The sequence below is a fragment of the Arachis hypogaea genome, chromosome 15, assembly GCF_003086295.3.
Source record: "Arachis hypogaea cultivar Tifrunner chromosome 15, arahy.Tifrunner.gnm2.J5K5, whole genome shotgun sequence".
Classification (NCBI taxonomy): domain Eukaryota; kingdom Viridiplantae; phylum Streptophyta; class Magnoliopsida; order Fabales; family Fabaceae; genus Arachis; species Arachis hypogaea.
The window spans coordinates 91,866,312-91,892,107 of record NC_092050.1 but is presented as its reverse complement, the minus strand read 5'-3'; the positions used below and the strand labels follow the sequence as shown (position 1 = coordinate 91,892,107).

The 25,796-nt window shown below is 39.8% G+C and overlaps 2 protein-coding genes, 2 non-coding genes and 1 pseudogene across 4 annotated transcripts; all 5 read left to right on the top strand.

Moving 5' to 3' along the window:
- Nucleotides 1–4,555: 4,555 nt before the first annotated feature.
- Nucleotides 4,556–4,662, top strand: LOC112753862 (small nucleolar RNA R71). Its single transcript, XR_003178225.1, has one exon. It is a non-coding gene; the product is annotated as a small nucleolar RNA R71 (small nucleolar RNA).
- An 11,990-nt stretch (nucleotides 4,663–16,652) lies between these two features.
- On the top strand, nucleotides 16,653–16,760 carry LOC112752912 (small nucleolar RNA R71). The gene has a single exon (XR_003177320.1). It is a non-coding gene; the product is annotated as a small nucleolar RNA R71 (small nucleolar RNA).
- Nucleotides 16,761–19,246: 2,486 nt separating this feature from the next.
- LOC140179517 (DNA replication licensing factor MCM5-like) lies at nucleotides 19,247–20,695 on the top strand. Its single transcript, XM_072218403.1, has 5 exons — nucleotides 19,247–19,411; nucleotides 19,492–19,593; nucleotides 19,793–20,171; nucleotides 20,415–20,456; nucleotides 20,562–20,695. The coding sequence occupies exons 1-3, from the start codon at nucleotides 19,343–19,345 to the stop codon at nucleotides 19,886–19,888; spliced, it is 267 nt and encodes an 88-aa protein (XP_072074504.1). The 5' UTR covers nucleotides 19,247–19,342; the 3' UTR covers nucleotides 19,889–20,171; nucleotides 20,415–20,456; nucleotides 20,562–20,695.
- Nucleotides 20,416–21,931, top strand: LOC114925428 (mannosyltransferase APTG1-like; annotated as a pseudogene).
- A 1,183-nt stretch (nucleotides 21,932–23,114) lies between these two features.
- Nucleotides 23,115–24,875, top strand: LOC112747077 (uncharacterized). Its single transcript, XM_072217940.1, has 5 exons — nucleotides 23,115–23,184; nucleotides 23,415–23,547; nucleotides 23,794–23,831; nucleotides 24,066–24,188; nucleotides 24,531–24,875. The coding sequence occupies exons 1-5, from the start codon at nucleotides 23,115–23,117 to the stop codon at nucleotides 24,695–24,697; spliced, it is 531 nt and encodes a 176-aa protein (XP_072074041.1). The 3' UTR covers nucleotides 24,698–24,875.
- The last annotated feature ends 921 nt before the right edge of the window (nucleotides 24,876–25,796 follow it).

Genomic DNA, 25,796 nt, shown 5'->3' with positions numbered 1-25,796 from the left:
AAGCATCATTGATAGGGCATTTTGGCCAGTTTCAATGACCTTTTCTTTACTGTTTTAGGGTAGTTTCATGCATTTTCTTAGGAAATAAGCAAGTTTTGGGTAGAATTTCACTTACATCTTGATTTAAGCATACATTGAGCACTTTACATGATTTAATGAGAATTTTGTATGAATTACATGACAAATTGGATGATGCATGTCTCATGATGTGGATTAGAACTTTGATGCACTTTATTGCTTGATTTCAGGACAAAGGAAGCAAGAAAGAGCCACGTTAGCAGCCACGTTAGTCTAACTAACGTGACCACCAACATGGAATGGGAGCTAGCTTGCAACGTTAATGAGAAAAGTAATCGCCAATAACGTCCTCGAAAGCCATCATAGCCCACGTTAAGAGTCACGTTAACTAAGTTAACGTGAACTCTAACGTGGAAGAAAGAAATAAGGCCAACGTTAGTGACACTCACTTTTGTCACTAACGTTGGACCAAGTTCATAAGTGGCCACGTTAAGAGCCACGTTAACTCAGTTAACGTTGACTCTAACGTTGGGAAGCAAAAGAGAAAACAACGTTAGTGACACTCACCTTTGTCACTAACATTGGCCAAGCTACAATGAGCCACGTTAGTTGCCACGTTAACTTAGTTAACGTGGAAGCTAACATGGAGAAAGCAAGTGATCACCAACGTTAGTGACACTTACCTTTGTCACTAATGTTGGGATGTACCACCACAAGTCACTATGAGCAACGTTAGCTCCCACGTTAACTTAGTTAACGTGGAAGCTAATGTGGATAAAGGAGATGATAAGCCAACGTTAGTGACACTCACCTTTGTCACTAACGTTGGAGATGGCTATCATTACCACGTTAGAAGCCACGTTAACTTAGCTAACGTGGACTCTAACGTGGGAAGTAGGGGCACCTTGGAACGTTAGTGTCAAAGGTAAGTGTCACTAACGTTCTCGAAGAATTGGCAAGCCTACGTTAAGAGCCACGTTAACTAAGTTAACGTGAACTCTAATGTAGGGAGGGAGGACTCTCAACGTTATTGGAAAGGGTGAGTCCCAATAACGTGTGCGAAGGACCAAGAGGCAACGTTAGTGGTCACGTTGCTGCCACTAACGTTGAAGTTAACGTGGATCATCCCTGGGTGAGGAACGTTAGTGAAAAAGGTGATTGTCACTAACGTTCTCGAACCCACACTCTCACTTAACGTTAACGCCACTAACTTCTTGAGCTAAAGACCCTTCCTACTTCACACTTTCTCTCTGCAAGTAAAGCTAAGACCACTGCAGAAGATAACTGCTTCAAACTCAAGATCCAAAGGCCCATTTCCAAGACTTGAGGAATCAACTAGAAGATCAGAAGAGTAGTATATATAGGGGTAGTTTTGAATCAGGAAACAGCTTTTTGGGGGATTAGAAATTGAGAACTACTCTCTGTATAATTTACTCTGCACTTCTAATTCTAGTTTTCATGATGTATTCTCCACCTCTATTTTCCATTTCAAGAGCTATGAACAACTAAACCCCTTTCATTGGGTTAGGGAGCTCTGTTGTAATTTGATGGATCAATACTAATTTTCATTACTCTTCTTCTATCTTTTCTCTTGATTTTACTAGAAAGCTTTCAATCTTCATCCAATTGGGTAGTTATCTTGGAAAAGAAGCTATTCATACTTGGATCTCTTCTGAACTTTGGAAGAGGAATGAAGAGATCATGCTAGAAATGCTTTCTCCTGTTGGACCAAATTGGGTTTGGTTGGGTATGATGACTATAATCCTACCAACACTTGATTTGGGAATGCATGTGGTATAATCAGTGACCATACTTCATCTCTTCTCAGGAGCAATTGGCCAAGGACTATTCCTCCTGTTACCATAAAGTGACATTTCTCCCAGTTCAAGACCAAATTGGTCTCTTGGCACCTTTTCAATACCAAGGCTAAGTGATTCAGGCAGCTAGGAAAGGAATCTCCAAATACTGAGAAATCATCCATAAAAACTTCAATGAATTTCTCTATCATATCTGAGAAGATAGAAAGCATGCATCGTTGGAAAGTTGTCGGTGCATTACATAGCCCAAATGGCATGCGCCTGTAGGCAAACACTCCATATGGGCAAGTGAATGAGGTTTTCTCTTGGTCTTTGGGATCAACCACTATTTGGTTATATCCTGAATAACCGTCGAGAAAACAATAATATGTGTGTCCTGCGAGTCTTTCCAACATCTGATCCATGAATGGGAGGGAGAAATGATTTTTTCGTGTAGCCTCATTGAGTTTCCGGTAGTCTATGCACATCCGCCATCCTGTGACAGTCCTTGTAGGAATTAGTTTGTTCTTCTCATTGTGGACTACAGTGATCTCTCCCTTTTTGGGCACGACATGCACGGGGCTGACCCAGGGGCTGTCTGAGATCGGATAGATTACCCCTCCCTGCCATAACTTCATAACTTCTTTCTGCACCACTTCCTTCATGATTGGGTTCAGCCTCCTTTGGGATTGAATGGATGGTTTGGAATCATCTTCCAACAGTATCTTATGCATGCATATGGCCGAATTGATTCCTTTCAAGTCAGCGAGGGTCCATCCAATGGCATCCTTATGCTTTCGTAACACTTCGAGTAATTCATCCTCTTGATCTTGGCTGAGGGATGAGTTTATGATCACTGGGTAGCTTTCATTCTCTCCTAAGTATGCATATTTGAGAGTGGGTGGCAGTGCTTTAAGTTCAAGTTTGGGTGCTTCTAACTTTTCATTCTCTTCCTTTGGTGCACCTCGTATATGAATCTCTACTGTTGCAACCTCTTCACTAGACTTTGATCCTTCCTCTATTAACCCTTCGGGTTCTTCTTCTTCAAAACTCTCCTGCATTGCATCTTCCAGTGAGTCCAACCTCATACATTCTCCCCATTGTTCTGGTGGATAACTCATTGCCTTGAACACATTGAATGTCATCTTTTCATTGTCTAATCTCAAGGTGAGATCACCTTTTTGGACATCAATGATAGCTCCAGTAGTAGCTAAGAACGGTCTTCCCAGGATGATGGAGGCCTTGGCTTCCTCTTGCATGTCCAACACCACAAAGTCTGCTGGGAAGATGAAATCCCCCACTTTCACCAGCAAATCTTCCACTACACCATGAGGGAACTTGAACGATCGGTCTGCCAGTTGTAGGGCCATTTTTGTTGGCTTAGCCTCCTCGATCTTCATTTTCCTCATCATAGCTACTAACATCAGATTTATGCTGGCTCCTAAGTCACATAGAGCTTTCTCCACTGTGATCTCCCCTATAATACAAGGGATCTGGAAGCTCCCAAGATCCTTCAATTTCTGGGGTAGTTTATGCTGAATGATAGCACTACATTCTTCAATTAGTATCACAGTCTCGTTGCTCTTCCAACTTCTCTTCTTAGTCATCAATTCCTTCAAGAACTTGGCATAGAGCGGCATTTGCTCTATTGCTTCAGCAAAGGGTATGTTAATCTGTAATTTCTTGAAGATTTCTAAAAATTTGGAGAACTGGATGTCATCCCCCTTCTTCTTCAGTTGTTGAGGATATGGTACTTTCGAAACATATGGCTTCAGCTCGCCTTCCTTTTGACGTGAGTTGGAGGTGGGATTTGAACTTCATCTTGTTCCTCCTTCTTTCCAACTGAATCTTTCTCTTGGGGTTGCATGGGAGTCTCCTTCAATTCTTTTCCACTTCTGAGGGTTATAGCCTGACACTCCTCCCTTTGGTTTGAGTTTGTATCGCTGCGAGGGTTGTGGCTAGAAATTCTCTTGAATAGGTAATCAATTTGTGTCTCAAGTTTCTTGATGGCAGCATCTTGATTCTGCATATTGGACTGCACTTCTTCTCGGAATGCCTTACTATCTTGAATCTCTTTGCATATGCCTTCAAGCAGAGTCTCAATTTTGGAGAGTCTTTCTTCAGATGATGGTGAGTTGAGAGTGGATGGGTGAGTTGGGTCATTTTGGTTTTGGTATGGATGTGGAGAGCTGTTGTTAGGGTGGTTCTGATATGATCTCTGTGTGGAATGTTGGTGAGCTGCATGGTTGTTGGGGTTGTAACGTCTCTGATCTTGGCTTTGATCTTGTTGATTTCCCCACCCAAAGTTTGGGTGATTCCTCCAACCAGGGTTGTACATTTTGGAGTAAGGATCATGGGTCTGCCTGGGTGAGTTTCCAATGTAGTTGGCTTGTTATTTCTCCTCCTCTGCCTCAGCATTCACTCCCTCTTGGGTTGCTGATGAGGTGGTGATTGCTGCCACTTGGTTCCTCTCCATCTTCTTGGTGAGGTCAGCCAACTGCTTGGTAATAAGCTTGTTTTGGGCCAGCAGTGCATCCACATTGTTTAGCTCCATCACTCCTCTAGTGTTGCCTCTTTCAGAAGCATAGAAGTAGTCATTCTCCGCTACAGTCTCAATGACATCTATGGCTTCTTCAATGGTCTTCTTCTTGTTCAGAGATCCCCCGGATGAATGGTCTACTGCCTTCTTTGATTCATAAGAGAGGCCTTCATAGAAAATGTGTAGTTGCACCCATTCATTGAACATATCTGGTGGACACCTTCTTGTCAAGTCCTTAAACCTCTCCCATGCTTCATATAGAGTCTCACCATCCTGCTGCCTGAATGTTTGCACCTCAGCTCTCATCCTGTTGATCCGTTGAGGAGGATAGAATCTTGCCAAGAATTTGTTCACCACATCTTTCCAGGTTGCTAAACTCTCCTTTGGGAAGGATTCTAGCCATTTAGATGCCTTGTCCTTAAATGAGAAATGGAACAGAAGTAGTCTATAAGTGTCAGGATGAACACTATTAGACTTCACAGCATCACATATCCTCAGGAAGGTGGTTAGATGTTGATTTGGGTCTTCTTGGACACTTCCTCCGAATGAACAATTGTTCTGAACAAGGGTGATGAGCTGTGGCTTTAGTTCAAAGTTGTTGGCATGTATGGTTGGCCTTTGGATGCTGCTTCCACAGTTTCCTGAGTTTGGGTTGATGTAAGAACCCAGAACTCTTCTCTCTTGTCCAGCCTGATGCGCTGGACCTTCTCTGCCATGGTTGTGAGCCTCTTCTTCATGATGGTTCTCCATGTTTTCATCCATGTCTGGTTCAAAGTACTCCTCTTCTTCCTCAGCACCAACTACTCTCTTTCCTCTTGCTTCCCTCCTTAATCTAAGGAAGGTCCTCTCAGGTTCAGAATCAAAGGAAGTTGAAGCCCCGCTTCTTCTCCCTGTCATACAACCAACAAGGCACAAGCAAGGAAATAGATGCAGAAAGTACTCTTGTTAAAATTGCTGTTAGTGTGAGTGATGCAATATATCAAACAGTTAGTGGGTTAGTGAACTGAATGGTAAATAACTAAGAAAAAGGAGTAGAGGGAAGGGAGGAAAATAACTAAAACTAAAAGTAATCAACTCAAATAGAAATTTAAATCAAACAAAAGAAAAATGCTCAATCTAGTTATCCTCCAATTTAGTCATTGTTGATACAAAATCAATCCCCGGCAACGGTGCCATAAACTTGATAGCACGGAAACTTGTCTCTCAACAATTTTCCTTCGGCAAGTATACCAAATTGTCGTCAAGTAAAAACTCACAATAGAGTGAGGTCGAATCCCACAGGGATTGATTGGTCAAGCAACTTTAATTAGAGGAATGTTCTAGTTGAGCGAAGCAGAATTTGGTTTGAGAGTTGCAGGAAATTAAATGGCGGGAAAGTAAATAGCAGAAAATGTAAATGCTGGAAGTAAAGAGCTGAAAGTAAGTGACGGAAAGTAAATTGCAGAATTGTAAATGGGAATGGGGAAGATGCTCATGAAAGTAAATTACAGAAATTAAAGAGAATGGGTAAGATCAGAAATGGGGATTCATTGGGCTAAGGTTTCTAACCAAGGCATTGAGGTGGATAGAGCTAAAGTGGAACTTATTGAAAAACTTCCTCCACCTAGTGATGTCAAGGCAATTAGAAGCTTTTTAGGGAATGCTGGCTTTTACAGAAGATTTATTAAAGATTTTTCAAAGATAGCCAAGCCCTTGAGCAATCTCCTTGTATCTGATACACCATTTATCTTCGATGAAACATGCATGCAAACATTCGAGAATTTGAAAAAAAGATTGTCCTCTGCCCCTATCATTTCCCCACCTGATTGGAACTTACCCTTTGAATTGATGTGTGATGCATCTGACTTTGCAGTTGGGGCCGTGTTAGGGCAGAGGAGAGATAACTTAGTCCATGTGATATACTATGTTAGCAAAGTCCTCAATGTAACTCAAAGAAATTATACCACTACTGAAAAGGATTGCTAGCAATAGTTTTTGCATTTGACAAGTTTAGATCATATCTCATTGGTGCTAAAGTGATTGTTTTCACAGATCACACAGCACTTAAATATTTGTTTGCCAAGCAAGAATCAAAACCAAGACTAATAAGCTGGATTTTATTGTTACAGGAATTCAATATTGAAATCAGAGACAAGAAGGGAGTAGAAAACAAAGTAGCGGATCACCTATCCAGAATCCCTCATGATGAAGGTAGAACACATGATAATAGTGTAAATGAGCTCTTCCCTGATGAGCAGTTGATGACAGTTCACAAAGCACCATGGTTCGCAGACATTGCCAACTTCAAGGCAACTGGGGCCTTACCTCCAGAGATCAATAAACATCAAAAAAGGAAGCTCATAAATGATGCAAAATATTTTGTCTGGGATGAGCCATATCTCTTCAAGAAATGTTCAAATGGAATCCTGAGAAGATGTGTTTCAGAAGAAGAGGGATGGGAAGTCCTGTGGAATTGCCATGGCTCATGCAATGGAGGCCATTTTGGAGGGGACAGAACTGCAGCAAAGGTGTTACAAAGCGGATTCTTTTGGCCCACCCTTTTCAAGGATGCTAAAGAACTAGTAAAGAGCTGCAATGAGTGCCAAAGATCTGGGAACTTGTCCAAAAGAAATGAGATGCCACAAAATTTCATCTTGGAACTGGAACTGTTTCATGTGTGGGGAATCAATTTCATGGGACCATTCCTAACCTCATATTCAAACAAGTACATCTTGGTAGTAGTGGATTACGTTTCCAAGTGGGTAGAGGCTATTGCAACTCCAATGAATGATAACAAGGTGGTCATGAACTTCCTTAGGAAGAATATCTTTAGCCGATTTAGAGTCCCACGGGCACTCACCATTTTTGTAACAGACAACTAGAAGCTTTTCTCCTACGATACGGGGTAAAACATAAGGTGGCCACTCCTTACTATCCCCAAACAAGTGGGCAAACTGAAAAATCCAACAGAGAGCTAAAAAGGATTCTGGAAAAGACTGTGGGTATATCAAGAAAGGATTGGTCGAAGAAGCTGGATGATGCTCTTTGGGCATACAAAACAGCATTCAAAACTCCACTTGGAATGTCCCCATATCAACTAGTGTATGGGAAAGCTTGTCATTTACCACTGGAGCTGGAACACAAAGCTCTCTGGGCTCTCAAGATACTAAATTTTGACAGCATTGCTGCTGGTGCAAAGAGGATCTTGCAGCTGCAAGAAATGGAGGAATTTAGATCGCAAGCCTATGAAAATGCCAAGATCTATAAAGAAAAGGCGAAAAGAAGACATGACCTGCACCTTGCACCCAGGAGTTTCGAAAAGGGGCAGCAAGTACTCCTCTACAACTCCAAATTGAGACTGTTCCCAGGAAAACTCAAATCAAGGTGGTCAGGACCCTTTTTGGTTACAAAGGTCTCACCATATGGGCTCATAGAAATCATGGATGAAAGATCGGAGAGGACTTTCACTGTGAACGGACAAAGGCTCAGACACTATATGGGCAACATGGGGGAAAACCCCAAAGTGAAGTATCATCTCAAGTAATGAAGGAATCGTCGAGCTAGCGACGCTAAAAGAGCGCTTTGTTGGGAGGCAACCCAACCTGAGGTAGTTTCTTTTTCATTATCATTTCAATAAAAATCACAAGTTGTTTCCCCTGTGTTGCGAGGAGCTAAGTTTGGTGTTCCACACCAAGACAAAACCTAAGAGTGAAAGTGTAGTTTTAAGTTTGGTGTTCCACCAAAGATATTAGTTATAATCACACTACACTCCAATGACAAATTGCTAGCTCCAACCACTCAGGGGGACCACTTGGCAGTAGTTTAGTCTGAAGTTAATGGTTGTTTTGTTAATAACAACATATGAAGATCTCTGCAAGTATGCAATTTGTTGTACTAGGCAAAGAACTAAGTTTGGTGTTCACACACTAAATTAAGTTCAGAAAATTCCCAAGCATACATGCAAGCTAACTATGTCTCAAGTGCTTTGGAAACAAGCAACTTCCAATGACTTTGCAGGAACCTTCTGAGGAAATGGTGCACCATCATCCAAGGAAGTGAAGGAGCAAAAACTATGGATGAGGACAACAAGGGGACAGCAAGAAACCATCACCAGAAGGTTGTATTGTTACTTAATTCCATGTACTTAAAATGCTAAAAATTGGAAGTCAGAAGGAACTTGATTTATAGTTGCTCATTAGTTTAGATGATTAGAGTTTAATGGTTGCTTTATTGCTTTTGTCATATGTGTACTGTCCACGATACCTGCTTCAATTCCATCCTGCTTATTGTGTTGCTTGTCTCCTTTTGAATCAAATAAAAAGAGAATGTGTGTTATCAAAGGCCAGAGTGGAGTTCATATTGTGGAGTAAGTTCCTTAGTGTGTGATGTGGTCATAAGTTAGCTAAGTTAGTTCACCAACAAGGGTGGGAAGACAACTATCTGTCCTGAATCATATGCTTGAAACACACCCCATGAGACTAGCTAAATAACAAGATCCTAATAAGAAAAAGGCGAAAAGAACAATAAGAGTTGAAAAAGAAAGAAAAGTTAATAAAGAATAAGGCTAGGCACCAAGGGTTTAAAACTTGAGAGATGTGTCTGTGGTGCTCCTGTACCAAGGATCTGCTTGGATGAATAAGTTCGTAGGAGTGCTTCATCACTTGGTAACTTGGGTTAACTAACCCGAGATTATCAGCTAAAAGTCCACTATCAAGAGCAACCTTGCTACAGAATATTTAGTAACCCAAAGAGGTGCTGGACACCAAGGTCTCAAGAAAGAAAATAAACAAACCATGTGCCTGTGGTGTGTATGTATGGGGGAAAGAGACTTGAGGGAGTAAGTCCTTAGGGGTGTCTTAACACCTAGCACCTTGAACCAACTGGTTCGGGAGTGCTGGCTGAAAGCTTATCTTAAAGAGTCGCCCCCTCACAGAGCACTTAGCCTAAGAACACAAATAAGCCCAGAAAACAATAAAAGGATCAATGAATAAGAGTCTCATAGGGTGCAATTAAGTGAGTATTTCAGGACATGATAAAGGTCTGAAAGCCAGTGAAGGAATGAACCTAAGTTGCTATGCATGAAACCACCATAAAAACAAGGACATGACTTCCACAATAATGACTCATTTCTCTTGGCATTTTATTCATCATTCTCTTGTTCCAGTACTTGCTTAGGGACAAGCAAGCTTTAAGTTTGGTGTTGTGATGCCAGGGCATTTTGGCCAGTTTCACTGACCTTTTCTTTACTGTTTTAGGGTAGTTTCATGCATTTTCTTAGGAAATAAGCAAGTTTTGGGTAGAATTTCACTTACATCTTGATTTAAGCATACATTGAGCACTTTACATGATTTCATGAGAATTTTGCATGAATTAGATGACAAATTGGATGATGCATGTCTCATGATGTGGATTAGAACTTTGATGCACTTTATTGCTTGATTTCAGGACAAAGGAAGCAAGAAAGAGCCACGTTAGCAGCCACGTTAGTCTAACTAACGTGACCACCAACGTGGAATGGGAGCTAGCTTGCAACATTAATGAGAAAAGTAATCGCCAATAACGTCCTCGAAAGCCATCATAGCCCACGTTAAGAGTCACGTTAACTAAGTTAGCGTGAACTCTAATGTGGAAGAAAGAAATAAGGCCAACGTTAGTGACACTCACCTTTGTCACTAACGTTGGACCAAGCTCATAAGTAGCCACGTTAAGAGCTACGTTAACTCAGTTAACGTGGACTCTAACGTTGGGAAGCAAAAGAGAAGCCAACGTTAGTGACACTCACCTTTGTCACTAACGTTGGCTAAGCTACAATGAGCCACGTTAGTTGCCACGTTAACTTAGTTAATGTGGAAGCTAACATGGAGAAAGCAAGTGATCGCCAACGTTAGTGACACTTACCTTTGTTACTAACGTTGGGATGTACCACCACAAGTCACTATGAGCAACGTTAGCTCCCACGTTAACTTAGTTAACGTGGAAGCTAATGAGGATAAAGAAGATGATAAGCCAACGTTAGTGACCCTCACCTTTGTCACTAACGCTGGAGATGGCTATCATTACCACGTTAGAAGCCACGTTAACTTAGTTAACGTGGACTCTAACATGGGAAGTAGGGACACCTTGGAACGTTAGTGACAAAGGTAAGTGTCACTAACGTTCTTGAAGAATCGGCAAGCCTACGTTAAGTGCCACGTTAACTAAGTTAACGTGAACTCTAACGTAGGGAGGGAGGACTCTCAACGTTATTGGAAAAGATGAGTCCCAATAACGTGTGCGAAGGACCAAGAGGCAACGTTAGTGGTCACGTTGGTGCCACTAACGTTGAAGTTAACGTGGATCATCCCTGGGTGAGGAACGTTAGTGAAAAAGGTGATTGTCACTAACGTTCTCGAACCCACACTCTCACTTAACATTAACACCACTAACGTCCTGAGCTAAAGACCCTTCCTACTTCACACTTTCTCTCTGCAAGTAAAGCTAAGCCCACTGCAGAAGATAACTGCTTCAAACTCAAGATCCAAAGGCCCATATCCAAGACTTGAGGAATCAACTAGAAGATCAGAAGAGTAGTATATATAGGGGTAGTTTTGAATCAGGAAATAGCTTTTTGGGGGATTGGAAATTGAGAACTACTCTCTGTATAATTTACTCTGCACTTCTAGTTCTAGTTTTCATGATGTATTCTCCACCTCTGTTTTCCATTTCAAGAGCTATGAACAACTAAACCCCTTTCATTGGGTTAGGGAGCTCTGTTTTAATTTGATGGATCAATACTAATTTTCATTACTCTTCTTCTATCTTTTCTCTTGATTTTACTAGAAAGCTTTCAATCTTCATCCAATTGGGTAGTTATCTTGGAAAAGAAGCTATTCATACTTGGATCTCTTCTGAACTTTGGAAGAGGAATGAAGAGATCATGCTAGAAATGCTTTCTCATGTTGGACCAAATTGGGTTTGGTTGGGTATGGTGATTATAATCCTACCAACACTTGATTTGGGAATGCATGTGGTATAATCAGTGACCATACTTCATCTCTTCTCATGAGCAATTGACCAAGGAATTAGCTATTGATCAAGATTTGAGAGATTGAATTACCAAGGAATTGGAATTCGATCACTTAAGATTGCCAAAGAGATCAATGAATGCATTGATTGAGGAAGAGATGAAAATGAACTTGATGCGGAGAATGTAACATCTCCTAAGCCCAATGAATCCCCATTTCTGATCTTACCTATTCTCTTTAATTTCTGCAATTTACTTTCATGAGCATCTTCCCCATTCCCATTTACAATTCTGCAATTTACTTTTCGTCATTTACTTTCAGCTCTTTACTTCCAGCATTTACATTTTCTGCTATTTACTTTCCCACCATTTAATTTCCTGCAACTCTCAAACCAAATTCTGCTTCGCTCAACTAGAACATTCCTCTAATTAAAGTTGCTTGACCAATCAATCCCTGTGGGATTCGACCTCACTCTATTGTGAGTTTTTACTTGACGACAATTCGGAATACTTGCCGAAGGAAAATTGTTGAGAGACAAGTTTTCATGCTATCACTTATTACCAAGTAAATAGGCTCGAAATTTATCCAGAGCAAAAACAATAGCTAGAAGCTCTTTTTCAGTGGTGGTGTAATTAGACTGAGCAGCGTATAAGGTCTTAGAAGCATAAGCAATTACGAAAGGATCCTTACCTTCACACTGAGCCAGCGCCGCTCCTATTACATGGTTGGAAGCATCACACATAATCTCAAATGGCTGGCTCCAGTCCGGTCCTCTCACAATAGGAGCTTGAGTTAAGGCGATCTTCAGCTTATCAAATGCATTCATGCAGTCCTTACTCAATTCGAACTCAACGTCTTTCTGTAACAGTCTGGATAAAGGCAATGCTACCTTACTGAAGTCCTTGATAAATCTCCTGTAGAAACTTGCATGGCCAAGGAATGAACGGACTTCCCTCACGGAGGAGGGGTAAGGCAAACTAGAAATGACATCTACCTTTGCTGGATCTACAGAAATACTAGTATTAGAAACAATATTTTCTAGTACAATACCTTGTTTTACCATAAAGTAACATTTTTCAAAATTTAAAACAAGGTTTAAACTAACACACCTGTCTAATACTCTAGCTAAACTATCCAAGCAAAGGCTAAATGAATCACCATCAATGCTAAAATCATCCATGAAAACTTCCATACAGTTCTCAATAAGATCTGAGAAGATACTCATCATGCATCTTTGGAAAGTAGCCGGTGCATTACATAAGCCAAAAGGCATCCTTTTGTATGCATACGTTCCAAAGGGACATGTAAAAGTAGTCTTCTCCTTATCTTCAGGAGCTATATGAATTTGAAAATACCCTGTATAACCATCTAAAAAGCAGTAATGTGATTTACCTGACAGGCGATCAAGCATCTGGTCAATAAATGGCAAGGGATAATGATCCTTGCGAGTAGCTTGGTTGAGACGCCTGTAATCAATGCAAACTCTCCATGAATTCTGTACTCTAGTTGTCAGGAGCTCTTCTTGCTCATTCTTTACTGTTGTGACTCCAGACTTCTTGGGCACCACTTGTACTGGACTGACCCATTCACTATCTGAGATGGGGTAAATGATATCTGCTTCAAGTAGCCTGGTCACTTCTTTCTTGATAACTTCTAAGATGGTGGGATTCAGTCTTCTTTGGGGTTGACGGACAGGTCTTGCTCCCTGATAAACCACTATTTTATGGTTTATCTTGTGCTAATTTCAGTGGTTTTTATCAACTTTTCACCCACTTATTCATATGACTTGCATGGTTTTACAATTCCTTCCTGGATTTATTCTATGATTGAAAACTTGCTTCCTAAAGCTTTAAATTGTGTATTTTAATTTTTTCTTTATACCATTCGATGCTGTGATCCGTGTGTTAAATGTTTCAGGCCTCATAGGGCAGGAATGGCTTAGAGAATAGAGAGGAAGCTAGCAAAAATGGAAGGAGCACAAGAAATAAAGGAGACAACCAGCGAAAAGTGATGCGCACGCATGGCTCACGTGTGCTCGCAAAATAAAGAAAATCACAGCGACGCGTACGCGTGCTTGACGCGTACGCGTGGAAGCAGATCAGCACAACGACGTGAGCGTGCGCCTGACGCGCACGCGTGGAAAGGGAATTCGGCCAGTGACGCGAACGCGTGGACGACGCGTACGCGTGGCATGCGCGATCTACAGAAAATTCAGAAAATGCTGGGGGCGACTTCGGGCCACGTTTTGACCCAGTTTTCGGCCCAGAAATACAGATTTAAGTCAGGGAACATGCAGAGACTCAGGACGTTCTGATAATTCATAATTTTAGGTTTAGATGTAGTTTTAAGAGAGAGAAGCTCTCTCCTCTCTCTTATGTTTTAGAATTAGGATTTCTTCTTCTTAATTTCCAGGTTCAATGTTCTTTTAAGATTCTTATATTCTGCATTTATTCCATAATATTTTTCCATTTGAATCTATTATTTGTTTAATTGTTTCTAATTGAATTTTAATTACCATGTTCCCTTTTTACTTATTTTATAATTTATGAAAATGGCATTCATATTAACTGAGTAGACTCCGAACTTGATTTTGGAGTTGATTAATATTTGGAGACCCTTGAGTTGGAATACTCAAGAATTAATTGGTAATTGGAAGTTGTTGGCTAGCACTCTAGTTACTACGCTAATCCTTCCCAAGGGAGAGGATTAGGACTTGTGAACAGAAGTTGGCTCCCAATTTAATTTTTCTTTATTTAGTAAAGGATAACCAAGTAGAAACAACAACCTAGTACTGTTAATCTTGAGAAATCCAACGAGGATAAAACTTCCGATTAATCTTTTCCGGGTCAAGGTTTTTAATTTAATTACATAAAATCTCTTATTTATTTTTATTGCTTTAATTATATCTATGTCCATTGCCCAAACTCCAAAACCCCCAATTTACAAGACTCATAACCAATAATAAGAACACCTCCCTACAATTCCTTGAGAGATGACCCGAGGTTTAAATACTTCGGTTATCAATTTATTTAGGGGTTTGTTACTTGTGACAACCAAAACTTTTGTATGAAAGGACTCTTGTTGGTTTAGAAACTATACTTGCAACGAGGATTTATCTGTGAATTTCTAGACCACGCAAAAGTCCTCTCATCACTCCCTCTTCTAAAAATATTCTGTGCTCATAGACTTGAGGGCTGATGCCTACTATATCCGCCAAGCTCCACCCAATTGCTTTCTTGTATCTTCTTAGCACACTGAGCAGTTGCTCCTCCTGCTGGAAAGTGAGTTCCCTTGCAATGATAACTGGGAGCTTCTGATTATCCTCAGGGTAAGCGTACTTGAGGTGGGGTTGAAGGGGCTTTAATTCTAATTTCGGTTCATGGCTAGGCACTTGATCATCTGGATCCAGTGATGGTTGTAACGTGTCTTCATCTTGTCCCGGGGGTGTCCCCACACTTGCATCTTGCTCCATGTGCCTTTCTTCTACTTCCTCCTGGTGAACTGCAGCTACTGTCTCATCAATGATGTCGCACTGGAAGATGGAATGATCTTCAGGGGGATGCTTCATTGCTTCATCCAGAACGAAGCTCCCTGCTCTGCCATCTATCTCAAAAGAATAAGTCCCTGAGAAGGCATCCAGCTTGAATTTTGAAGTCTTCAGGAATGACCTTCCAAGCAAGATGGATGATGGTCTTCCTGAGTCATTAGGGGGCATTTCCAAAATATAGAAGTCAATAGCAAATGTGAGCCCCTTAATGCTCACTAGCACATCCTCAGCAATTCCAACCACAGAGATAATGCTTTTATCTGCTAAAACAAAACTAGCTGCCAACCTTTTTAAGGGAGGGAGCCTCAAATCATCATATACAGACAATGGCATTATACTAACACACGCTCCTAAATCACACATACAGTCAGGAAATTTCACACCATCTATAGTAATAGTAACCATGCATGGACCTGTGTCACTACATTTTTCAGGTATATCACCTACCAATGCAGAAATGGAACTACCTAGAGGAATAGTTTCTAAATTCTGTAATTTATCTTTATGCATGCATAAGTCCTTTAGAAATTTAGCATATTTAGGTACCTGCTGAATGGCATCAAAAAGTAGAATGGTTACCTCAACCTTTTTGAATATTTCTACCATTTTAGGGTCTAGTTCCATCTGCTTTCTGGACTTCCTAGCAAGGTGTGGAAATGGGATAGGAATGGCGCCACTTGCAGCTTCTGCGTCCCTTGGTGCACCATTCCTTGGCTGAGCTGCTTCTTCTTCAACCAAGTCTTGTACCACATCCTCTTCTTCAGCATCCTCTGCCTCCACAATGCCTTCAACTTGTATGTTTTCCTTTGAGCTTGGCTCTTCATGATTCCTCTCTTGTATTGTGGTTCTGGACCTCAAAGTGATGGCATTGATGCCATCCTTGGGGTTGGGTATAGGTTGAGAAGGAATTGTACTAGAGCTTGAAGGTTGAGTGTTGGAGGTACTCGACGATCCCATCTGAGAGACGAGAGCTTGTATAGCAGAAGTCAGACCAGTAAGTGTGTTTTCCATGGTCGTTTGTCTTTGTGCAAGAGAGTGAAGCAACTCATCATTGGGGGAGGAAGATGGGTAAGTGATTTGAGGGACCTGCTGTTGGTTGTTCTGAGGCGCTTGGGACTGCCTTTGGTGAGGTGCTCTGTAAGGATGGTTTTGATTCTGCTGTCTGTTGTTGTTGCACCTCTGATTTCCATTATTGTCTCTACCTCCTCTATTGTAGTTGTCCCTCTATCCATGGTTGGAATTATCTCTCCACCCCTGGTTGGAGTTGTCTTGCCAACCTTGATTGTGGTTTCCACCTTGGTTGTAATTTCCGTCTTGTTGATTGTATCCTGATTCGAGCGGTCATAGAAATTATGAGTAGCTGCCACGGTGTTGTCTTCTTGTTGGAGCTGCGGACACTCATCAGTGTAATGAGCGTAATCAGCACATATTCTGCATACTCTTTGAGAAACCAACTGTTGACTTTGTTGGGGTGAGGGAGGTTGAGGTTGTTGTTGATTCAGCTGTATCTGCTTCAGTAGGTTGGTCATCTCACATACAACTTGTGTGAAAGCAGTAGTTTCACTGCTAGAGGAGACCTTTGCAATAGCCTTGGGGTGGTTGTTCCTGTGCCTGTGATTCTGAGTGGACTCAGCTAGGATGCTGATCAGTTGCCACGTTTCATCTGCGGTCTTGTACTTTTTCAAGGAACCATTACTTGCACCATCCAATGTGGTCTTATCCCGAACCTTCATGCCTTGAGTGAAGTAGCTGATCAAGACCAACTTGTCAATCATGTGATGGGGGCATGTGTCCAGAAGATTCTTGAAGTGCTCCCAATACTCATAAAGAGTCTCTGATTTGCCTTGAATAATGCAAGAGATCTCTTTCCTTAGTCTATCTGTAACCTCAGCTGGAAAGTATTTTTTCAAGAATTCTCTCCTGAGCGTATCCCAATTAGTAACGGTCACTTCAGACTGGGTGTAGTACCACTCCCTCGCCTTTCCCTCAAGAGAAAATGGGAAGGCGGTTAGCAGAATAGAAGTTTCATCTGCACCATGTCGCCTAACAGTAGAACAGGTTGTCTAAAAATCCCTTAGGTGCTTGATAGGCTCTTGAGCAGGTAAGCCATGAAACTTGGGCAGCAAGTTGATTACTGCAGTCTTCAGTTCAAAATCTGCAGCCAGATTTGGGTGACGCACTTGATACGGTTGCAGAGTAAAGTATGGGGCTACAGCTTCCTGAAGAGTAATCCTCTTGGGCTCCACCATATTACCTGCACGTAAATCAACTGAATTAGTAGAAAATGAGCTTGTTTCTTCTTCAGATGGCACTTTAGATTCGCCTTCAAATGAGACTAGTGAATTGATAACAACCACTTCACCACCCTCAGAGGCTAACCTACGCCGAGCTCGCCTAATACTTGAAAGAGTCCTTTCAATTTTAGGATCAAATGCGGCTAAGCTCGGATCAGGCAACGAACGCGTCATTCAATGAAAGAAACATACAGCTCATGGTAATAAAATAAAATAAAATGCGCAAAAATTAAAAATATGTACACTAACTAATAATTTTGCACACAATTGCAACTCCCCGGCAACGGCGCCAAAAATTGATACGGGCGGAAATTGGCCAATTAAGAATTTATAATATAAGAATAGCGTTGTAAGTACAGTTCTTAACCAGCTAAAATTCGCTTATCAATTTAGAAAGGGTGTCACAAAATTAGAATAAAAATACTGGGAGTATGAATCCCAGGTTGTCTCCCAACGAGTTGACAAAAGGGTGCTATCTTATTAATCAGGAGTTTTCTGAGAATTTTTTTAGAGTTGAATAACAGGAAATAAATAATTGTAAATTAACGCAATGAAAATTAAAAGAGATTTATATATTCAGAATAAAAAGCTTTGACTGGGGGAATGATTAATTAGAAGTTCTATCCTTGTTGGAATTCTCTCAAGTGTAGTATAAAGAGGTTGTTATTTTCACTTAGTTAACCCTTACTAAATAAAGAAAAGTCAAGTGATTGAGCTAACTCTTATTCGCAAATCCTAGTCCTCTCCTTTGGGAAGGTCTAGCAATAGTAAATAGAGAATTAGCTAACAACTTCCAATTTAACTAATCACTTGAGCATTCTAACTCAAGGGTCTCCATTTAATCAACCCTTAAGTCAAGTTGGGAGTCTACTCCATTGACATGAATATAACTTGTACAGAATTAAAAAGGGAATAAAAGGAAGACATGATAAACAATAACTAGGAATTAATTAAAAGTAAAAGTAATCCTTTGCATTAATAAATTCTAAAAATAATCCAATTGTAACTCTGAGCAAAGATTAAGGATATGGAAGAGTAAGGGAATAAGAAAACAAACTAGAATAATAACTTCAACGAAGGTAATGACTCTTCTCAATATCCACAACAAAAGCATAAAACTAAAAATATGTGAATGTAAAAGAAAACCTAGAGGAAGAGTAATTTTTCTCTAAGATCTCCAATCTAAAACTAAAACTACGCTAATGAAAATCTCTGTTGAGTCTCTGCTCGTTCCCTGACTCTAGTCTGTGTTTCTGGGCCGAAAACTGGGTCCAAACTAGGCCCAAAATTACCCCCAGCATTTTCTGTGATTTCTGCAGATCGCGCATGTCACGCGTACGCGTCAAGCACGCGCACACGTCGTTGGTCATAATGCGTTGGGCACGCGCACGCGTAGTCTTGCAGAACTCCAATCCATGCGCACGCGTCAGGTACGCACACGCGTCACTGTAAAAATCTCCAGATCACGCGCACGCGTGAGCCATGCATGCGCGTCAATGCTCGCTGGTTGTCTCCTTTATTTCTTGTGCTCCTTCCATTTCTGCAAGCTTCCTCTCCATCCTCTAAGCCATTCCTGCCCTATAAAGCCTGAGAACACTGAACACACAGATCACGACATCGAATGGTATAAGGGGAATTAAAATACACAAATTAAAGGTTTAGGAAGCAAGTTTTCAACCATAAAATAAAACTAGGAAGGAATTGTAAAACCATGCAATTCGTATGAATAAGTGTGCAAAGACTTGATGAAACCACTCAATTGAGCACAACATAAACCATAAAATAGTGGTTTATCACTGTTACATCATTTGGGCCCACTGCACTCTCTACTAGCTCTCTTTTCTTTTATGTTCTTACAATAAATAAAATGTTTAATTACTATATTAGTTTTTATAATCTTATGAAATTTTTAATTAAATTCTTGTATTTGAGTTGAAAGATAATCCAAATTACATGATTCCACTAATCCCCTCAATATGTTATGCCGTATAAGAAACTAAATTTATTAGCTAAATCTAATTCTTCTTTGTATTTCTCCTTCAGTTTATTCTTTTGATATAGTTCCTGCATCTTAGACATTCTAACTCAATTTCTCCTACATCAGAACTCATGCTGCTATTGAGGAGCATGTGAAAGAAGCAATAAGGCTTTTCACCGTGTCTATAATGGATATTGCTCGGTCTGGAATACACCAACAAATTAGTCTCACACCAGAAATGGAAAATGAAATAAAGGTTTGGCTTGTGTTTAATCCTTTTTCTTTCCCTTAATCTAGCTTCATATCCTGACAGGTTATGTCTGCAAAAATGAGCAGCAAGCAGAAACTCAGATAAAGAGAAGAATTGGGATTGGAAACCACATATCTGAAAGAAGGCTTATTGATGACCTCAGCAGAATGGGAATGAACGAATCCATTGTACGTAACCACTTAATTGTTAAGAGATAGTCTCATAACTTACAAATCAAATTTTGAGGTCACCATGTAATTCAAAACTTCAAATTTGATGATTTGCATCTTTCTGATTCTCTTTGCCATTCTAGTTTTGATTTGAGTTGATATCTTATGCAATATACAGAGTTCAAAATTTCATTTTTCTTTTTGTTTGTTTTTTCAGGGTTTTGCATATCTTCTAGGAGGAATATGTGCCTCCAACATGAACAGGCCAGTGTCCTATGACCAAGCAATTGCATGGAAAGTTCTTCATTGTTGATATGTGTTTGATATGTGTTTTTTCTATAGCTTCCATCAGGTTCTTTGTTGTTGATATGTGTTTGATAAAATTTCAATTTTGATGCATGGTGTTTGCCTGGAATTTGGTTTTTGAATGTTGTGAAGGTACTAAGCTATGGCAGATTGGTTTTTGACATGTGATTCTAGAAGCTGTAGCTCATGACAAAGATTGTACCTTGGCCAACATCTTAGCATCCTATTTTCTCCACTCTTCTGATCCTTCCAAAGCTTCTTTATTTCTTGATTCTGCTAAATTCAATCTGGTAATCTTCCTTTTGTTTTTGCTATAAATTACGCTTGCTTACTCCAAATTTTAATTTTTCATACATAATAAGAGTTCAGTTGTGAGTTGTGACATGATCTTATTCCAGTAATATATGTAATATATTCCAGGGAACTTATTTTGTTGCATTGGCTGCAGTCACATTAATCTAACATTTTAGCTTTCAAATATCAATCACAGATGTTTGATTTAGGGCAAATTATTTTTTATTATTTTCTATCAGGATGCTGGTGCTCAGACTTACCTGCTTATTAGATCGTATCATGTATGGAACATGGATTCTAGTACCAGTTAATTTTCTAAAATTCAATTTGTTTCTTTGGGTGGAGACTATTATGGAACTCACAAGTGGCACTGGTACTTCACTCAGGGATTTCCAGTGATGATCTTCTCTTTCTTACCATTTTGCATAGATGGTATCATTTATTCAAAACAGTGGAGATACGCTTGTCTTCTTGCTTGGGTTCTGGGTTTATACGGTGTACTAGGCCACAAGGAGTTCAGGTGCTTCAATCAAAATTATTCATGCATATATAAGTCTATACGTGGTCTGCTGGTTTTAATTAGTTTATGATAATAATTACTATGAAGTACAGGTTTGTGTTGCGCGTTCTTCCCATAGCTGTGATCTTATCTGGTTATTTTTTGGCTATGATAGAAGATCCTAGTTTGCCCGGTTATAAAGCAAAAGAATATTTAAAGAAGCGTACCAATTGTTCTCTGAAGATGGTACTTGCTGTCATATTTTTGCTTGCTACCAATATTCCAATGTCTCTGTATATGAGTTTGGTTCATCAAGTATTGTCACTATTCTTCATTCTTACAATTGAGGGGTTTATCTTAATGATCTTTTGTGAACATCTATGAAAAATAAATTATATATTCTTTACTTTCAAAACAGAAGGGACCTGAGGATGTTATAAACCACCTTGCCAGAGAAGCTAGTCATGGGAAAGTGAAAAACATCCTATTCCTAACTCCTTGCCATGCCACCCCGTACTACTCCGTACTGCATCGCGACCTGCCAATGCAATTCCTGGACTGCACACCAAGGTTTGGAATTCACAATCCTGGAGTGGCTTGTTGTAATCTTCATTGGGACTGAAATAAGATAACAATTCTTTTTAATTTTATTGTGTTCTGCAGCAAAGAGAGAGGAGTTCTTAATGAGCCTGACCATTTTCTGATGGATTCTGTTTCATTTTTATCCGAATATGCAAAAATATGTCTGCTGAGCCACATTGTTTTATTTGATTCGGAAGAACAAAAATTGAAGAACTTATTAAATTCATATGATTATAGAGAGGTAATAATAAGAATATTGTAAAGAAATTGCTGCTTAGTTTTTTGTTATTTATTATTATTGAGGGTAATTTTTAATCATTTATTTATATTGGGATTTTAACAACAGGAAAGAAGATTTTTTAATGCTCACTTCAAGGTGGGTCGCGAACTTCAAGCATCGATTGTTGTCTACATCCATACAAGGCAGTGAATGATTATCCGCCATGCATAGTTTTGGACTCGCTATCCACAGTTGAAGGTGTCATTTCTTCAGGTTTCTCTTGAAAATTTTGACATTGGTGATTTAAAAACTTTGTACAACTGTATTTTTTGCCTCCAAAATTTGCACTGAATAGTTTGTAAATTCCTTCCTAACTCAGTTAGAGATTATCTACAGTTTTGTATGAAAATGAGCCGTATCAAGAACGAGAACATGAACAATTATTTGATCCCACACTACAAGAAAAAAGGCCTATGGCCACGCTTTTTTCTTGCCACGCTTCAAAAGCGTGGCCAAAAGTGGTCAATGGCCACGCTTTTATGAGGGTGGCAATAGATTAGAGATTTGGCCACTTTTTTTATTGCCACGCTTCAAAAGCGTGGCGAAAAGTATCAACGGCCACGCTTTTGTAAGGGTGGCAATTGATTATAGAAACGGCCACTCTTCAAAAGCGTGGCCATAGAGAGAAACAAGGACGTTTTGAAAGCGTGGCGATAGGGTTTCATTACGGCCACGCTTACAAAGCGTGGCCATATCCTAGTACTCTTTTGGCACGCTTTAAAAGCGTGGCCAAAAGGTTCTTTTCTGCCACGCTTCAAAAGCGTGGCCGTAGAGCTCTTTCATAAAAATTTTTTGTGAACTAATTTCAATTTATTTATGTATTAAAGATTTTAATTTCAGAAATTATTTTATTAAAGCTAATTAAATCAATTTTTGATAATTAAATTAGAAATTTTATCTAATTTTACAACTATTGGGTAATTTACATATTTAAATTATAAAGTTTAGAAATCGTAAAATAATAAGAATTTATATGATTTGATTTAAATAATTGTGATTTTAGAAATTAATACTTTAATTTTCATGAATAAAGAAAATTAATTATATTATCTATAGTTATCGAATTAGAATTATTTATTTGAGAATAATATGTAAATTGATAATTAAATATTATTTTTAATAAATATTAGTGTTGGATTAAAACAAATTTTCAATTATCTTATTACTCTTAATTTTATAGAATTATTATATTACTTATATAAATTTTATCTTAACTTTAAATTCCCAAATAAAACCCTAATTTTAATCAAATTAAACTATAACCCCCTCCTAATCTAACCTAACCACCGCCACTCATCTAACCTAACCACCCCCACTCCCTAACCCAAACTCAGTTCCATCCTTCAGAAAAAAAAGAGAAAGACAGAAAGAAAGAAAGAAACGAAGGCAAGAAAAAGGGAAACGGGGAAGGGGAAAATCAGGGAGGAAGAGAGCGCCGGAGAGGAGCCGTCGCCGCGCTGCTCAGGATCGTGTCCCGCTCGCTACCGCGCCGCGCTCAGTGTCGTCCTTGCCATCGCAGCCGTGTTGTCGTCACGCACAAGAGGAGGAGAAGGGGAGCGACGGGGAGAAAAGGAAGGGATGACACCGTCACTGGGCTCGCCGTCGTTGCGTCGCAGAAGCTTCCAGTCCCGTTGCCGCCGTTCGCGCTGTCACCTCCAGCCCGCGCCGTTGCCGTTCATGAAGAGTGAAAGAGAGAGAGAGAGAGAGCTCGGGAGCCGAGGAGAGAAAGGGGAGACCCGTGCTCAGCCACCGCCGCGCCTCTGCCGCTGAGAAGCTCCGCTGCCGCCACTGAGATTCACCATCGGTAAGGGTTTTTGAGTTTGGTTTACCTTCGTTTAAGATTCCAAAAACCTTATTGTCCCTGCGTGTTGGTTTTAGTCACCGTCGAAGAAGCTTCAGCCGCCGCCGTTGATTGTCACTGGGGAACAACCGCCGTGCCTCTGGTCGCCGAAATCACGGACTGGAGAGAAGGGGGCTGCCTCTCCTATTGCTGCTGTTTCGTTCTTTTATCGTAAGCTGTCTTTGTTTCCAATTCCATCGAATTCATTTCTGTTTTCGATTCCATTGAGTTTAAATTCTCTATTTTGCTGTAACCATGGTCACTGTTGCTGGAATTACTGATGCCGCTCTCGGTGCTGATTTGAACTACAGAATATAGGGAGCAGTTTCATTTAACAAGTTTCAGTTTTTTGTTCATTGCATCTGACATATTTTTAAGTGTCCCTGTCCTGTTTCACTGACTATTGTTTTCTCTCAGATCTATACTGCAGCTGTATCAGCAAAAAACTGGAAATGGTATGTCCGTATTTATTGTTTTCTTTCCCCATCTGGTTTTTTGGTGTTGGGCAAGAGGGATTGCAGGTTTTGGTCTCCAGTTACTGCTTTCTCATTAACTGATATTTTTACAGATGTACCTATAAAAACTTAACGATAAAAATTAATAAGTAGCACTTTTCTCAATCAAAGAAAGGAAAGGGGCTGGGGGTGGGTTCAGTTATAAAACCCTGTTTGTCTAACTGTTTTTCTTAGGATTTTGGCAGAGGATCTCAGCTGACTCCTGTTTTACATCTTGGAGCTGGAGCATGTGCTGGAATAATTGCCATGTCCGCAACTTATCCAATGGATATGGTTCGAGGCAGGATAACTGTACAGGTACATCTTTACCTTCATTTTTCTGTTTACCAATTGCTTGGTTTGCAAATCACATAGAGAGAAGATATAACATTGGTTTTCTTCGTGTTCTTTGTGCTCTACTGCTCTTAATATTTATAGTATGCTTTTTGTTGATGATTACTTCTTTACAAAGTTGATGATTACAGTCATGATCATAATGGCAAATATGACAAATCTTAATATTGTGCTTGGGCAATTCATGCAACTGATATAATTAACTCCCTAAAGTTCTCCACCCCCCTCCTCTCCTGCTGTAGTGGCTGTAGTGCTATTATTAGAATTAATGCTTTCTTATTTTTAATTGTTTTTCCTGTTTTCCAGGTTCCATTGTAGGTCTAAACTTTGCTGTTTATGAGTCTTTGAAAGATTGGTTAGTTAAATCCAATCCATTTGGTCTAGTGCAAGATTCTGAGTTGAGTGTGACAACTCGCCTGGCATGTGGTGCTGCACCTGGAACTGTTGGGAAAACTGTTGCTTATCCCCTTTGAAGCACCTTTAGATTGAAGGTGTGAGTATCATTTTAGAGAAGCCAATCCATGCATGTTGTTAGAATTTTAATTATTATTTTTTTAGGTGTTACATATCATAGCCCATATTGTTAACGTGGTTTCTCAGCCTGGGAAATCGTGGAATAATTATTGATTACTAGACCATATAATATTACTCTACTTAACAACATTATCTCTTTTAATGTGATCATAAATGTTTTGAGGAAATAGAGTGTTCATGCAGATGTCTTGATTAATTTCCAACACCTAGACTACATGTGTCAGCTTTCTGTTTCACTTGGGTTTTAGGTTTTTTCAGCACTTAGATTTGTTTTACAAACCAACTGCTGCTTTCATCTGCAATATCAAATTCCCTCTTCAGGTGGCTAGCTTTCTATTTGATGATCATAATTGCCCACCACTTCAACTGGTTATCTCTTTCTGTCATAGTGCATACTCGTGGTTGAAGTTAGATATTGAGAATGTTGTGGTTGTCCACTGTAAGGCTGGAATGAACAAGGTTGATGATTTCTAGTCTTCTATTATTCTTGAAGGTGAGTAGTATCTAATCATTTTCTTCTAAATTTAATGAACCTGCTTTACATTTACTCCATCTTTCTGCTCAGTTTTATTTATATTTGGTAAGTTAAATGTGCTGCAGTTCTTTCCAATTGCTGAGGAGTCAATGGATTACTATAATCAGAAATGATGTGTTGATGTAAAAGGACTTGTTCTGCCCAGTCAGATTGTAAGTTCGGCTTTGCTATGTCCTAATTCAGCCGAAAATTGGGGATTCTGGAGTATTACACTTTTGCTTCTTCTTGTCTTATGTCTTACTTTATCTTTTGTAACTTAAACATGTTTTTTGTTCCCTTGTTGATTTTGCTATTTCAGGGAAGCTGTGAAACATTTTGATCCTGGTCCTAGTGTTCCTCACAGCCATACCAAGCCTTATGTACGATCTAAGGGAAGGAAGTTTGAGAGGGCTAGAGGAAGAAAGAACAACAAAGGACTTAGTGTTTAAGTTGTATTATTTCTGTATTTTTCTACCGTTTTTAGTTTTGGAATTTGAACTCGAAATTTATTTTGTATTTGAATA

Bases quoted from the DNA above. Each gene is read 5' to 3' on its own strand.
- LOC140179517 (XM_072218403.1), top strand. From the start codon at position 19,343: ATGGATATTGCTCGGTCTGGAATACACCAACAAATTAGTCTCACACCA. The intron at 19,412-19,491 runs GTTTGGCTTGTG...AAAAATGAGCAG, and splicing joins AAATGGAAAATGAAATAAAG to CAAGCAGAAACTCAGATAAA. The intron at 19,594-19,792 runs GTACGTAACCAC...TTGTTTTTTCAG, and splicing joins TGGGAATGAACGAATCCATT to GGTTTTGCATATCTTCTAGG.
- LOC112747077 (XM_072217940.1), top strand. From the start codon at position 23,115: ATGACACCGTCACTGGGCTCGCCGTCGTTGCGTCGCAGAAGCTTCCAG. The intron at 23,832-24,065 runs GTATGTCCGTAT...TGTTTTTCTTAG, and splicing joins TCAGCAAAAAACTGGAAATG to GATTTTGGCAGAGGATCTCA. The intron at 24,189-24,530 runs GTACATCTTTAC...CCTGTTTTCCAG, and splicing joins GAGGCAGGATAACTGTACAG to GTTCCATTGTAGGTCTAAAC.